At 41.4% G+C, this 15,179-nt stretch overlaps 1 protein-coding gene across 1 annotated transcript in view; it reads left to right on the top strand.

The window, feature by feature from the left end:
- Nucleotides 1-107, top strand: part of sgsm2 (small G protein signaling modulator 2) — a 48,635-nt gene extending 48,528 nt beyond the window's left edge. The window contains exon 15 of the mRNA XM_044032349.1: nucleotides 103-107. Within this exon, the coding sequence (XP_043888284.1) occupies nucleotides 103-107 (5 nt within the window). The remainder of the gene's footprint in view (nucleotides 1-102) is intronic.
- The last annotated feature ends 15,072 nt before the right edge of the window (nucleotides 108-15,179 follow it).

Below are 15,179 nucleotides of genomic sequence, written 5' to 3'. Positions count from 1 at the left end.
GCCTAAAGTAAAGAGTTTGTTAATTGTCTTTGACATAACAATATGAAAAATAAAACACTGTAGCTGTAAGTGATAAAGCTGTGACTGTGGTCTGCTCTGCAGTGTAACCCCACAGCCTTTTTGTTTTTAATCATCTTTCTTTTAAGTCTTTCTTTCAAATGTTTCTTAGAGGAGCTTTATGAAGAAGAGAGGAGTGGGAGACAAAAAATGTGATTGTTGTGTGATGTACGCGCCATAAAAAAGCTATAATGCAACGCAACTTTAGGTAAATGACTTAATCACAAAGTGAGCAGATGTCATTATTCAACTAGTTTTTGTTTTGGCTGAGCGAGAGAGAAATGGCATATGTATGATTCATTTCCAGCTGATGAGCAACCTGCACGTAGGTCCTGCACCTGGGCTGGAGGGCTCCTGTCGATGTCGTCGGTTCTGTACACACTTGACTAGAGTGAAGTCACTAAATCTATGGTCTACTGCATGTCGGCAGTAGACATGTCCCATAAGTGGACATAAGTATTAGTGAGGTTAGGGTCAGAGCTAAAAAAAAAAAAAAAAGGAAAAGACAGGGCTAGGCAGTAAATTACAGACAATGAAAATAAATGAGTGTGTCGCATATGTCTGTTAGTCTTATGTGGGAGTCAAACCTGTGTTGACCACACCAAAGTACAATGCTAGTACTGTCAGGAGAAACCTCATTGAAGCTTCTTGATCGTGACAAACCAGATACCAAATTGCTGTTTTATGTTATTTTAAAAATAACCTGCATAAAAAAAGTTGAGAAGTTTGGAGATTTGATAATGTGCCAGATTTGCTAATGTGAAGATGTTCGGGGGCCAATGGTCACTTAACACATTTTGTTAACAATAACTTTTACATACAAATGCAATGTTTAATTAAATTTAGTCATCTATCTATGACAGTTTTGTCTTATTTTGGACCACATACTAAACTATGACATTTTGGTCAAATTTTGGACGACATACTAAACTATGACATTTTGGTCAACTTTTGGACAACATAGGACATTTTTATCAAATTTTGGATCACGTACTATACTATGACAATTTTGTCAAATTTTGGACAACATACTAAACTATGATATTTTTTATTAAATTTTGGACGACATACTAAACTTTGACACTTTTATTAAATTTTGGACGACATACTAAACTATTATGACACTTTTATTAAATTTTGTGGTGATTGCTGGCACAAGTCATTACAGGTGAATAATTGTACTTACTGTTAGTAAAAGTGTAGAATCGTTATTTAAGAAGGCGTGTGTTAGGCCACGCCTCCACCCCTGTTTTGTCAGGCAGGTCTGTCTGCACATCTCCACCACTTTCTTTATGAAGGATGTGAGCAGTAGGCACTGCTCCTGTTATGCTAGCTCAGCGTGCACGTGTATACAACAAGAGGGCAGTTAAGGGATCGTGTAACTGGCCTGGAGGTGTGTTTAATTGGGCTGAAAATCCCGGTCCAAGTCATGAACATGCAGGAATGTGAGCAGGAGGCACCACGCTTCCACACAGTGGGCAGGTCACGCTGTCAAGTGCCCGCATGCTTTGACATAACGTGACGTTCGCCTTAACTTTTGTGACTTTCCGCATCATTTGTGCCACATTTTGGAAATATATACATTTCCAAATTCTGTCACAGTCGGAGCAGCAGCGTCAGGTTCCTGTCCAGTAACGTCAGACACCAGCGAAAAGACGGCAGCATGTTGCCCGTGAACCACGGACACAGCTGTCTCGAGTGCCCTCGCATGTTCCTTCATGCCTGACCATGTGTGCCTGACACTCAGTGCCGCCACAGAAGATGGCCATTGATACCGCGTGTCGGGGGCGGGCGGGGGGGGTTGTTGTCTGACGCATCGGCCACACATCTACGGTCAGTCGAAAACGCTGCCCCCCGCCGCGTCACCTTTCACCCACGGGCCCACGCCGTCTCCAGTAGACAGATGACTACATTGACACCTCCAGCACCCTTGCACTTGTTCGTATTCAGAGTGCATGACTTAAACTTCATGGGTGAATACTGAATATGAATACTATTGGAATGAATCAGAATGTCAGACACTGTCACATAGTGAGGACGGCCAAGCTTGTATGGAAATTCGGGATAGTGTAGGTGAAACTTGGTTAATCTACAGATTATTCTATATTATTATGTTGGATGTTCTTCTGCTTAGGGTTAGACTGTTCTCTGTAAACCGTTGTTTGAGATGTTTCTGTATGAAAAAACAATACTCAGACCGGCCCACCTGTTACCAACAACCACGCTACATTCACACAAATCACCATTGTTTCCCATTCTGATGCTTTGGTTTGAATTTGAACAGGTCGTCTTAAACAGGTCCATAACAGTTGCTGCCTCCTGATTGGCTGATTAGATATTTGGCCCAGCATGCCTTTAGACAGGTGTACCTTTTAAATAAAGTAAGTGTGTGGGTTATTGTTTGGTTTGTGAATAAAATGTCAGAAAATATGAGCGATTGAATTCATCATCTTTCAGAGCCTGTCATTGCAAGCGGTGAAAAGCGTTTTATATTTGTGAAAGGGTCTGAAACCCATCAGTGACACAGTGGTTCAAACAGACACTGACGTGTTACCACACTATACCATGCTATACTTCATTCTTCTTTTAGAGTGAATACAATGACATTTTAACAGACCCATTTACATCAATGGCATCTTGGCCGACGATTACACAATTTGGACATCAATGACAACAGTGTTGTGTATTAAAAGTGTTGATTTCCCTTTCATTTTAGTTTCAGAACGAATGAACGTACATATTTTTTCATTCCATATTACGTCTGTTGGAGTGAAATGTCGCCGTGGCACAGCCGCATTTTGGCTCTTTCATCCAGACCTCAGCTGCATTTTTGTAGTTTTTTTCCTGTCGTGAACATAAGCCTCCGCCTCTCTCCTATGATTTGGGAAGAAATGCATTCCAGTGTTAAAAAAAAGCCTGACTGCACAGTGATGTGCTATACTCCATACCAAAGTATGCTGATAAAAAAAAAAAAAAAGGAAAAGTCCAGAAGGAACAGCTGCCTCTCGGCCGAGTTGAGTCGTTCTGTCGCATCATTTGCTATCGAAGAGAGACTCTCGTCAGCCGCTCATTGAGATGCACAGAAATGTAGAGAGGAGAGCTGAGTACAGAAGTGACGCTGAACACCTTGGTCCGTATGCAACCATATTTTGGTGTGAGATTTCATTTTACATACGGTCACACAAGTGCACAACGGTCATTGGGCTGCACTGAGTTGCTCCTGTGGATTAGTGAGTCTGCTTTTTGTGTGTCAAAAGTGTGTGTCACACATGAATCGGTCACAAAAAAACCTCTCACTGTTTCATCACAGTCATTTTTTTTCTAATCTTATTAATCTGTGCAGATTACGTTTTTGTATCACTTTTAATTACAGCTACATGACCAATTGAAGTTGTTAAACGCATTCGCACCTAAAGGATAAAGTTCTCCGTCATAGTGATGGAATTTCATCAGCTATGGAGAGAGCAGAGACCATAAAGACAAATTAATACTTAGGTAAGGGTTATTTGTAATATTATGGTATTTACACAGCATCTTTTTTGGGCGTCTTGGAGCCTGACCTGGAATCATTTCTTACGTTTTATATAGACACTCAGTCAGTTGAGTCCACATCACAACAAATTCTCTCTTTCTCTGGTCTGGTTAACAAAATGTGTAATAATAATAATGATGTAATGAAATGTAGTGAACTCCTCGCACACTGGGTTGAAATTAAAATGCACGTAAGATAACGCATTTACTCGTAATCAAACAAGGATAATCAATTATGAGCTCTGACATCCGATTAATGTCATGGCTGTTCTTTGCCGAGCAAAGCCGCTTGTCAGAAATAACCTCTCAATCATTTTCTGCGTTGTTGCGTTGGTGCTCACCAATTGGCCCCGGCCCCTGCAGTGGCCGGGCCCCTTCTTGTCTTTGATAGATGTTGTTGTTAAGAAAAAGAGACCTTGGCTGCCAGGAAATTGGAGAATTGTTTGCCGTTAGAAGCAGAGCACGGTGGCGTTCGGGGGGGGCGGGTGGGATCGATAGCTCGTTAAGGGAGCGTTTGATGAGCTTCACTGTGGAATGTATTTCATCTAAGAGCAGAAATAATAACTGTGTCACTTCCTTTGTCTTGACTTGATCAAAACTGAACAAAATAGTTGATTTGTCTTCATATAAGTTGACCGTGTGTGTGTGTGTGTGTGTGTGTGTGTGTGTGTGTGTGTGTGTGTATGTGTGTGTGTGCCTGAGGGCAACTTATGACATGCTCAGACCAAACCTTAACAAATGACTTAGTCAGCTCATTTTCACTGTGTGTGTGTGTGTGTGTGTGTGTGTGTGTGTGTGCGTGGGAAATACAGGGAGCTGCTAACAGTTGTGCTCTTATCCTCTCACTCACTCTGATGTCTGGAACCAGGTGGCTGCGTTGGTTGGTGTGCACTGCAATAGTAAGCAGACAAAAGGCGAGTTTCATTTCAACCTTGGACCGCGAATGTGAAATGAATGTAATGTGCGTTTGTTACTTCAGCAAGAGAGAGATCGCGATGCTCAGTCCTGGAGGATTCCTACATTCCTCTTCGCTGACAAACAGATTAAAGATAGATTTTATCACCGCGGAAATGGATCTAAAACATTCACTGCTCTTCCCTGGAAAAAAACAAGACACCCCCACGCTGTTTTTTTCCTCTTTGTTTTATTAAACATTTCTCATTTTTACATGTGCAGTTACTAGAGCTGTAATAGGATTCTGCTCCCTCTGAGTCACTAAATTGAGTCACTTGAGTCAGTGTGGCCAGCAGAATTGTTTCTATCTAATTTTGACATAGGTAATCAAGCCTAACATAGAGAACTGTCCACAGTTTGAATACGACTTTACACAAGCTTGACCGACAGCAAAAACTCACTCTGGCAGCACTTAAGTCGTCACAAGGTGCTTATGGGGCGCATGTGTGAACAGGAAGCAAATGCACTCAGAATGCACACGTCTTCACTCTGTGTTGCAGATGAGCACAAAGCAAATTATGACAAACAGGCATTAGTGCAAGTAAGATGGATAGAGCACACAGGCGCACAAACACACACACACACACACAGACGCTCACATCCATCATTGCACTTGCAGTAATGGAAGTAAAAAGGTCTGTGCTTCAAGTCCAATGGCCACGATTACTCAGTGGCCTATGAGGGTTCTGCCGTCCTCATCTCTGTGTTTCTCGCTGAACCTGCTCCTCTTCCTCCTCTCTCAGCTTCAAACACTCTCACAGTCCCATCACACTTCTTTTTTTTGGGTTTAATTATATTCAAAGCTTTGTGGCTTTTTGCTGGGTCTGTAGCTTTAGGCCCTCCACACTCTTTAGGGAATCTCTTCAAATCTGGCACAGTTGTCCACTCAGACTGAAGGACGACCTGATTTGAATTCTAATTTGTGGTCAGCGCTTTAAGGGAAAGGTTACAGTAACCTCAAACATTTATCTGGTCATCACTCCAGAATGAAACCTCCACATCAAGGTTTCATGTGTGTACACATGTGAACACAGTTTAAACTTCCTGCACATTTGATTATGATATATACATATGCTGATATAAAGTATCAGCATCAGCTATCAGCATTGAATTACCCTGAGAATGTTGTTTGGGTAAGAACTGCAGCTAATGATTATTATTTCCTTGATAAATTAATTAGTTAAATTAAAATGTTGATTTAGTGTCCCAAACCCTGACATAATGATGTCCTCCAATGTCTTGTTTTGTCCACAAACCAAAATTATTCAGTTTTATTTATGTATGTATATATATATATATATATATATATACATATATATATATATAATACGACATAATGAATGTGGAACTCGTATCCTGTCAGCTTAGTGTCACATATGCTGGTAAATTTAAGCTTTGTAATTATCACCAGAACATGGCGTTAAACCTAAATCTCCTGTGGTATTGTCTTGTCAGATTTCTAATAGTGTCTCTACTTATTCTGTGACTGGCCAGACCCTGAATTAAAACGCAGAGGTTTTTTTACAAATAGTCACATCAATTGAAATCCAGCAATGAAATAAGCACTAAAATAGGATAAAACAAGTACTTTATGATGGATTAAGAGACTGCTAAGCTTAAGAGGTTGAGGTTCTTCTCAGTTCCACCAGTAGGCTTTTCCAAAAGTATGTGCTATAGACACTAAATGCAGAGTTCATGGTCTCCGAGAGCTATTCAGGTGCTTTAGTCCATTAAGATATTTAAAAACCATTGAACGCATTTCTCTGACAAAACTACATTTAAACTCTCATACAATTAGTTGTCAAAGTTTTTGCGTTATATAAAGTTTAGTAAAGTCTAAACGTATTATTTTCCATGATAATTACATTGTTTCCCGGTGACTTCTACTCCTGGCAGAAATGAGCTTTTCATATTTGTCTGCAAGTGATAACAAGAGCTGGTCCACAGTAATGATTAGTTCTACCTCCCTCTCACAGTCTCATTTCCATTTTATTTGCACTGCGAGGAGGAGGAATGAAACATTCTGACCTGTTATGACTCGTGCACAGTCTGACTCGGAGCTCGACTTTAAAGCGGCTCACACATGCCTCTGTTTTCCCGATGAACGTGTTTGTTTGCAGTGAAGCCATGCGGCCGTGCGGCTCTGTAACAGCCTGCAGGCTCTCATGTTGGATGTGGTTAAGTGGGACGGGATGAACCATTTCCTCTTTGTGAGTGTGAAGTAGGGAGATGGTTGAAGGTGTAGGTATTCTGTGAGCGCGTCAACAAGCAGGCTGTGCAGGACGGTGTGAAAAATGAGTGATAGAAAATTCACTGTATATATACATGTGCTGTGTGATTGAATGGCAAAACTGTAGTAAAGCAACTTTGAGTGGTCATCAAGACATCAAGACTTAAAAAGCGCTATATAAATACAGACCATTTACCATACTGATGCTACCAATTCATTTCATTTGAATCTGCAGTGATGATTCAGCACTTGATAGTACCGGGTCAGTACCATTTAAAAAAATAAATAAAATAAAAAAAATACTCCATACCCAAACGTCAACAACTTACCCTTGTTTTTATTTTAATTAGGAGCAGCAAGGCCCATAGAAATCGGGTTTTGTTTGATTTGATGGACTGTCTGGGTGAAATGCAACTCTGTGCCTTGTGCTGAAAAGCTGTAAATATTGAAAGTCTTGCGTGGGTGGAAAAACTGGAGGATGCACAATAAGATTTGAGAGCAGGTGCTGTGTGTAAACAAAAACTGTGTCGCCTTTCATGTCACGATTCTTAGTGTGTGTCTGAGTTTTTGAACAACTTTAGTGAACTTTAGTGAAATGTAGAGTCGTTTCTTACTTGCACATAGATGCACTGATACAGTGATAATGTAATGAGGAGGATGCCATAGTAGTGGTATAGTACTGTATTTATATAGTGCCTTTCTTGTCTTGATGACCCACTGATGATACACTACAGTTTTGCCATTCACACCCATTCACTCACACTTTCATACAGCGCATCTATGTGCAGCGCACTTCCTGTCACTCATCTTTCATACACATTCACACGCTGCTGGCACAGCTGGAGCATCGTGGGATTATCAGAATCAGAATCAGAATCAGAATACTTGTATTATCCCAAAGAAAATTGCTTTGGATTAAGTGTCTTGCCCATGGACACATCAGCATGACCTGGTTTGGAACAAGGGCCTTTCTGCATGAAGTTTGCATGTTCTCCCCGTGTGTGTGTGTGTGTGTGTGTGTGGGTTTCCTCCCAAAAACATGCAATATGGGGATTGGGTAAATTGGACACTCTAGATTGACCGTGAGAGTGAGAGTGAATGGTTGTTTGTCTCTGTATGTGGTCCTGTGACGGACTGGACTCGCCCTGTGTCGGTGAGATTGGCACCAGTGTCCCGCATGACACTCATGTGGAGGGCAAAGCAGTGGAAGATGAGTGAAAATAAAAGTCTAGTATAATATAAAATTATATACATCAAAAAACCTTTTAAAAAAGCTCTAAAACTGTTATGATAGAAGCATGATTAGCTGTGTTTAAATGTAAAAACAGATGCTTAGTTTGCACATGTCTGTGCTTTAAATTGCAAATGCTGAAAGGCTGTGGAGCCCTGATATCGCTCTACTTCTCCTCAGCATGTCCCTCTGTTCTACATCCCTCTGCCCTTGCAAGCAGCACAAGGTCTGCTGCTGCTGTACTACATCCCTACAGGCGTGATGAATTACTACAGGGAGTGTGTGTGTGTGTGTGTGTGGATGAGACCTGAGTGCAGCTCTAACCAGACTCCAGGGACTCAAGATGTGACTTCAGCATTGCCAGCCTCTGATAATGGTAATTACCTATTGTTGGATCCTGAACATCCTCTGTGTGCCCGACTTAGCTATTGGCTGCCTCTGGACACACACACACACACACACACACACACAAATGTCTCTGCATGACTTCCAAAGACATTACCTTTACTTACATTTATTTCCCAGTTAAATAGTTCAACTACTATTTACAGAAATCGGGCTGACAAGCTACAAGAATTTTGTTTCATTTGAAAGTCTCTGTTCTATTGTTCCGCCTTGACCCTCCATAATATAATATAATATAATATAATATAATATGATATAATATAATATAACGTAATATAATACGTAATATAACAGAATAGCAATAGAATAGAATAGACATCATTTGCATTGCACATTAGGGTACAATAAAATAGTGTGTGCTTCACTCAACAACGTAAGGTACATGACATTAACTATGAAGGTAAAATGAAAACAAAAAACATGAGAAGAAATACAAAATTTACTGTAATCTGTACAAAATACAAAATAAATAGAAAGAAAAATCAACATATAAAGAAACCTGTAAGAGGTTGCCTGGATGGTTGGTCCTAAGAAAGATGTGTACATTTAGGATGTATTCTAGCACGACTCATAAACTCATAAAAAAGTAATAAAATAATCATTATTTTTTTCTTTCTTGTGGATTGTGTGCAGATGATACACTCCCCTCTTTCAGAATGTAGCTGTTCAACTTATTTGCTTAAAATTGTGCAATGTTTTTCATATTTTTATAAACTGCTACAGCCCTAGTGCTAGATAGTCTTTACTTAAAGTAAAGTAAACACCCTGACCAGTAATGGCCAGTAAATGGTGTCTATTATTTCAGAGAGATAGAGACTAGAGTTTTCGATCGGGCTTGGGCAGAGATTCTAAACACAAACTCTGGAGACTCGTGTTGCATTTTATTTAAATCTGGATCCACATGGATGAGCTGAGTGTAGCAGTGTAGAGTTGAACCCCCCCTCATTATTATTTTGATGGCACTTTTGTAATCTCTTAGAATTACCACTCAAAGTGCTTTAGCACAATGAGTCTCATGCACCCGTTCACGCACACACAAACGCTCTCACACACTAATGGTGAGTCACAAGGAGCAAATTTGGGGTTCAGAATCTTTCCGAAGGACACTTTGACAAGTGGACTGGGACATTAAACCGCTAAGTGTCTGGTTGTTGGACAGCTCTGCTCGACCTCCTGAGCCGCTGCTGCCTGTTGTGAAAGAAATGATGCTGGTGTTGATAGCAAAGTAGCAAAAGATGCAAGATCACTGAGACGGGGGCTCGTACTCTGATTCAAGGTCACGGGAGATGAAGGTCTGTCTTCCAACTACGTAAGAGTGAGCAGCGCACGACCAATAACTGACCTGGTTGCAGGTAAAGCTGATCATCTGAACATCTAAAACAACTTAACTAACTTATGATCGAACCAGGGACTTAGGTTAGTTCATGTATGTGCTATTCATAAAGACTATATCCGTGCTTTTTGTTGTACACTTTGAGAGCTCAATATTTTTTCAGGTGGTACTTGTTTGAGAACCACTCCTATAGTAAATACTCTCATGGGATTTTTATTGTGGCACACATTGATTTGAACTCAGAGGTTCCCAGTATATGTTTTTGAGGTGCACCAGCGTAATACACTAATCAACCCAGTTGCCTGTGAGGGGGCATGTGTCAGGTAGAGGTGGACCTAATATTTGACTTTTTTTGTTTTTATTAACCGGCCTTTTTAAATGATTAAATTGTTCTCTTGATAAGCATTGCTAAGTTACAAAAACTTTTACATCCAAAAAGTTTCCAGAATTTGATGAATCGAAACACTTCCAAGACAACAGTGGGTTTCCGTGTGAGAAAACAAATCATGTGCGGCAGCTGATGTTATTGACAGTGTGAAATGTGTGTGTAGGTCCTAATCATCTAGCCGCGGCAGTGTGGAGCTCAGTTTCACTGCTTCGTAATCGCTGCTTCACACGCGTTTGAGTGTGTACCAGAAAAGTTTGGTGGGCATACGTAAGCGGTTCTGACTGACTTGTATTTGTGTATATTGGATCGCTGCACGCATGCTTTCCCTTGACTAGCAGAATGAGAACAGTTACACATCTATGGCGTCCACAACATAACTGAGGCTTTACAGAGAAAAACACTCGATTTTTACTGGAAATCGAGGAAACCTATGTATGCCCTGCCTGCCAATCAACCGACACATGCAGTTCACTTGTGATTTGTGGTGTATTCACCTCTAATTAAAGGCAGATCTGCTTGTCATGATAGCAGAACAACAGTCCAATCTACAAAGAGACCCGACTCTAAGAAGAGGTGTCGGGTTCAAGTTTCCATTCTGCTGAAGAGTCCTTAAGAGCGCAATTAAACTTCACCGCTACCGTCTTGTGTTGTGCATCTGCCCCTGTGACCTCTGACCAGGAAGAAAGAGGATGTTCTCTTTCTTATTTGCCCGTCACTCTCAGGGATTTGGCGATTTTGAATTTCTTTGGCGAACCGCGATAAGAGCTGGGGGAAAGTCAAACACGCGGAAAAGGAAATAGCATGGGGAGCCTGGCTTCAACGACAGGCAACACTTTCAGATAGTAATGTTTCACACACACTTAAAAAGGTGTGTATGGACCTCATCATCTCTCCATCTTCAGTGGCAGAGACTTTTGTGTGTGTATGTGAGTGAGTGAGTGAGTGAGTGAGTGAGTGGATGACAAGTAAGCACACAGGTATCAGACCCCAGTGAGGACGGAACCGTCTCTGTTATCTTAAAAAGCAGAGAAAAGGGGATCCACAGATTAAACGGTTGAATTCTAAACAGCAGCTAAACCCTGACAGGATGTAAAAGATAGTGAACCCAGCTCGACCGTACCGTCTCAGTAGAATTGATAAAGGATGAGTGGCAAAATGTTTGAAGATGAAAACCTGCTATGCCAGAGGAGGAACATGCAGAACGCTTTGTTGTAACCAGGACTAAAATACTGTGACCACTTGACCTGAGCTTGACTTCATTTAAACACTTAAAAGTCTAACTTTAACCTTTCCACCCTCACTTCCTCTTTATAGACTTATTGTTCACTCGTGAAAGACTTTTATTCTTATTTAACCAGGTAGAATCCATTATAATCGAAATCTCTGGCCAAGATCTCAGCAGCATACGAGATTTAGGAAACGGGATACAAACAATAACTCTATAGGCCGTCTGTAGATGCTTGTATCGCATTTTTCCAAATAGCATTCAAAATGAAATCAACCCCCCTCCCCTTTTAGCATCTTTAGCCGTATTTTAAAGTATTTAACTTCTGTATACCTGTTATTTTTGTTGTAAAAGTGGTGGATCCTGGTTTAGAAATGTTGCCAGTGAACATTCGTCAGTGATACGTCCTTAATAATATATTATTTGGCATATTTAGCAGTGTAGATTTGTCTGTGTCAGATTTTTGTCACATGAGCTCCAGAAACGTTCATAATGATAATTAAGTCCCTTAAATGTCGATTCGGAGCTGTAGCTGCTGCTTATTTGTTTGGTTATGACTTCTTCTTCTTCTTCTTCCTGTTCTTTTTCAAACAAACTCTTCTCTGAGGCAGTGATGGAACGTCTGGATAAACGAGCACATGTTTTCAGTGCCGGAGACACACACAGACACTGCACTAAGCTGCTGGGTCATCTGTGTCCATTTATATTCAAATTTGAGTGTGTGACCCCTGAAGTTCCTCCTGCAGCAGCCCCACCACCACCGCGTCTCCCTCCCTCTCTCTCTCTCTGTCTCTCTCTCTCTCACTCTCTCACCCCCTCTCTCTGTGTTTCACTGTCTTTGTCTGAATGGATTCATCAGGCTGGAAGCTGTTTGTTCACATCCCAGTGCCCTCATTAACATTTCACTGCGTCTCGCTCTCTCCCTCTCTTGCCCGCCTCTTTGCCTCCCTCACACACACACACACACACACACAGTCTGAGAGTAACCATTGGCTCTGAGTGTCTGGCAAGCACAGGCAGTTGACTCAACACCAAAGGAAGAGACTCTGTCCCCGGAGAGAGGCTCGACTCACAGTGGCCACAAATGTGTGTTTGGCCTCATTCAGACCTCCGTCCCCAGAAGATTCGATCACAGCGAGACAGCGAGTCTACGGCGCGTCGGAGGACATCAGCTGAGGAGGTGGAATTTTAAAGTGTCCCGAGGACACCTTGCGTTCACACGTGAAGAATAATGTGACCACATGTGTCCCAGGCGACCTCCGCATGTGACCTTTTGTGATCCAACCCGAAGATGCAAATCAGGACACATGGAGTTTGTTCAGACCACACTCAGGACGCGTCTTTCAGTCCACACACACACACACACACACACACAAGTAACAGGCAGTTCTACATATGTCAAATGTATGTGAACATTATTGACATGTTTGGTTGGTGGTGGACAGTTTCCAGAGTCTGGAAGAGTTTGTGTGTGTGTGCTGAAGCTGGAACTGACAACTGTGTTTCCTGAACTTGTCATTTTGACATTAAAACTGATTGCACCGTTTAATGGAGATGTAAAAAAACCCACACTATAATTATACCCATCCCCTGTAAGCCTGACTTTGACTCTATTATTCTCTTGCCCTCTGGGATGTTTTTTTTGTTTTGTTTTTGTCGAAAAAATGGCAAACTGATTTATGATCCAAAGACACTGTGCAATTCAAATCACCATAGATTAAAGTGCTCACTTCTACACACAGGGGTGTTTAATAAACAGTTAAAGGACAGGAACATTGTCAGTTGCCTGTTTAACAACAGTTTTACAGTGTTAAGAATGAACCACCCTGCAAACAGGAGTGACTAAAATAGACTCAACTGAAATACTGGATACGATAATTAATAAGCACAATAGTGTCATGGTGTTTTTAATTTAGCAGACTGGGTTCAGCCAACTATTGACAAGAGTGTGTGTGTCTCTGTGTGTGTGTGTCAGCTGTGACGGCTGGTCTTCAGGATGAATAGAAAAAAGATATTTGCGTGAGAGTGGGCTTCTGTAAATTGGATAAATTGGCAATTTCTTAGCAGGGATTCGTGTGGAATGACATTGGTTTAAGCAGCAAAGTGAGGAACATATGTAGATAATAGAAATGGAAGTCTATTTGGGCGCTTTTATTGGCTGCACTCCACGCCACAGTCCGGGCTACCATCTCTGGTGGAAACTTTGATGTGGAGATTGGATTTGTAGATTTAGCTTGTCACACCTCGCTAACGTGACGGGCCGCCGCTGCTCTAACAGTAAATGCACAGAGTCGGAGTCACTCGATGACCGGGAAGAAACTGATTGACCTCTGATGAGTTTAAGACTTCTCCGCGTGTGTCACTCTAAATTGCTATTTATATTATGATTAGCAGCACCAGGCTGAAGTGTAAGTTGTCGGCCGTCAGCTCCACTGCCATGATACCACTTTATTGTGCTCCTATATGCAAACAGTCGGCAGGTTTGCATGACGTGAGTTAGTCGGGACTGAAGCAGGACTTTAAAAATACAAGTGAAATTGTACTGAGGCTGCAACTAACGATTATTTTATATAATCGATGAATCTGCTGATGATTTAGAGAGAGTAACTCAGTTTTGTGAATGTCTCACCTAAGATATGCAAGCATACATGGTGAAACAAGCGATATAAGGAATAAGGAAGTTAAAGGAGTTAAAGATTGTTGATTCCAAATCTGGAAGTGATGATATTTCTCGAATGTCTTGTTTTTGGTCAGCAAAGAAACCAGAAAATACTCACATTTAAGAAGCTGAAATGAGCTTGAAGTTAATGATCGAACACACACTCGAAGTGATTAATCGATTGTCAAAATAGTTGATGATTTATTTAGTAATTCATTAATATTCGATTAATCGTTGCAGCCCTAAATTGAACCAAATTGAGTTTTCCTGCAATTATTATGTCAAATAACTCCAGAACTATCATTGCTCGAGTTTGCTGGGACTCACTGCATGTGCAGAACAGCTCTCAGTCCTCTCAGCTTTGTGTACAGATGAAGAAAGACATGTCTAAATCAAGAGCGGTGCATTTTTTGGACTGATAAGGTGACAGAACAAATTGTTTTGAAGTTAATGGACGACATAAGGACTGAAAGAGAGCACATCGCCACCTAGAGAGGAGGAGGGACACACACTTAAATCGATAAATCGATTTCCCACCAGCGCCTTTGTACAGGGTAGTCCAATTACACGGCATTGTCGAGCTCCAACTGTAGCTCAACTTAAGTGAGCATGACAACATACTGACTGCTAACTGCTGTCACACAAAAGGTTGTTGTGGCACAATGCATGAAAAATGCCAAAAGCTCAACAGTGTCGTGGTATGTTGCTCACATTTCTACCGGAGAGTAAATCTGCAAAGAGAGAGAACAACTAAACCAGGAGCACAGTGGTGGCTGTGCTTGATTTCTTGTGTACAGACTGTAAAGTTCACTGAGGCATTTACAACAAAGGCTATAAACAGAACCCAGAGGAGGTGCACACGTGTTGTTCCTTCTCAGATCACTTTATGCCAAAAGGTTGTTCATTGTTGATCAAGAACAAATCCTGCCTACTGCACCTTTAAGGAGAACACGTCCTCTTTGGTAAAATAATCATCCCTCGTACGTCGGATGACGCGTGTCGTCGTTGTTGTTGTTGTTGTTGACACACGAGTTTTGTTAATGAGAAGGTTTGGTGACTCTTCTGCCGTCGGTCTCTTGTTCCAATTTGCCTCCGTTAAGGGGTCATGTGACTCGACCTGGAGCCGAGGCACATGCCGTATGTTAAATGTGAACGCCTGCGCGGAA

The sequence above is a fragment of the Solea senegalensis genome, linkage group LG8 (genome assembly GCF_019176455.1).
Source record: "Solea senegalensis isolate Sse05_10M linkage group LG8, IFAPA_SoseM_1, whole genome shotgun sequence".
Classification (NCBI taxonomy): Eukaryota; Metazoa; Chordata; class Actinopteri; order Pleuronectiformes; family Soleidae; genus Solea; species Solea senegalensis.
The sequence above is the reverse complement of the archived record's forward strand: the minus strand, read 5'-3'. Positions and strand labels throughout refer to the sequence as shown.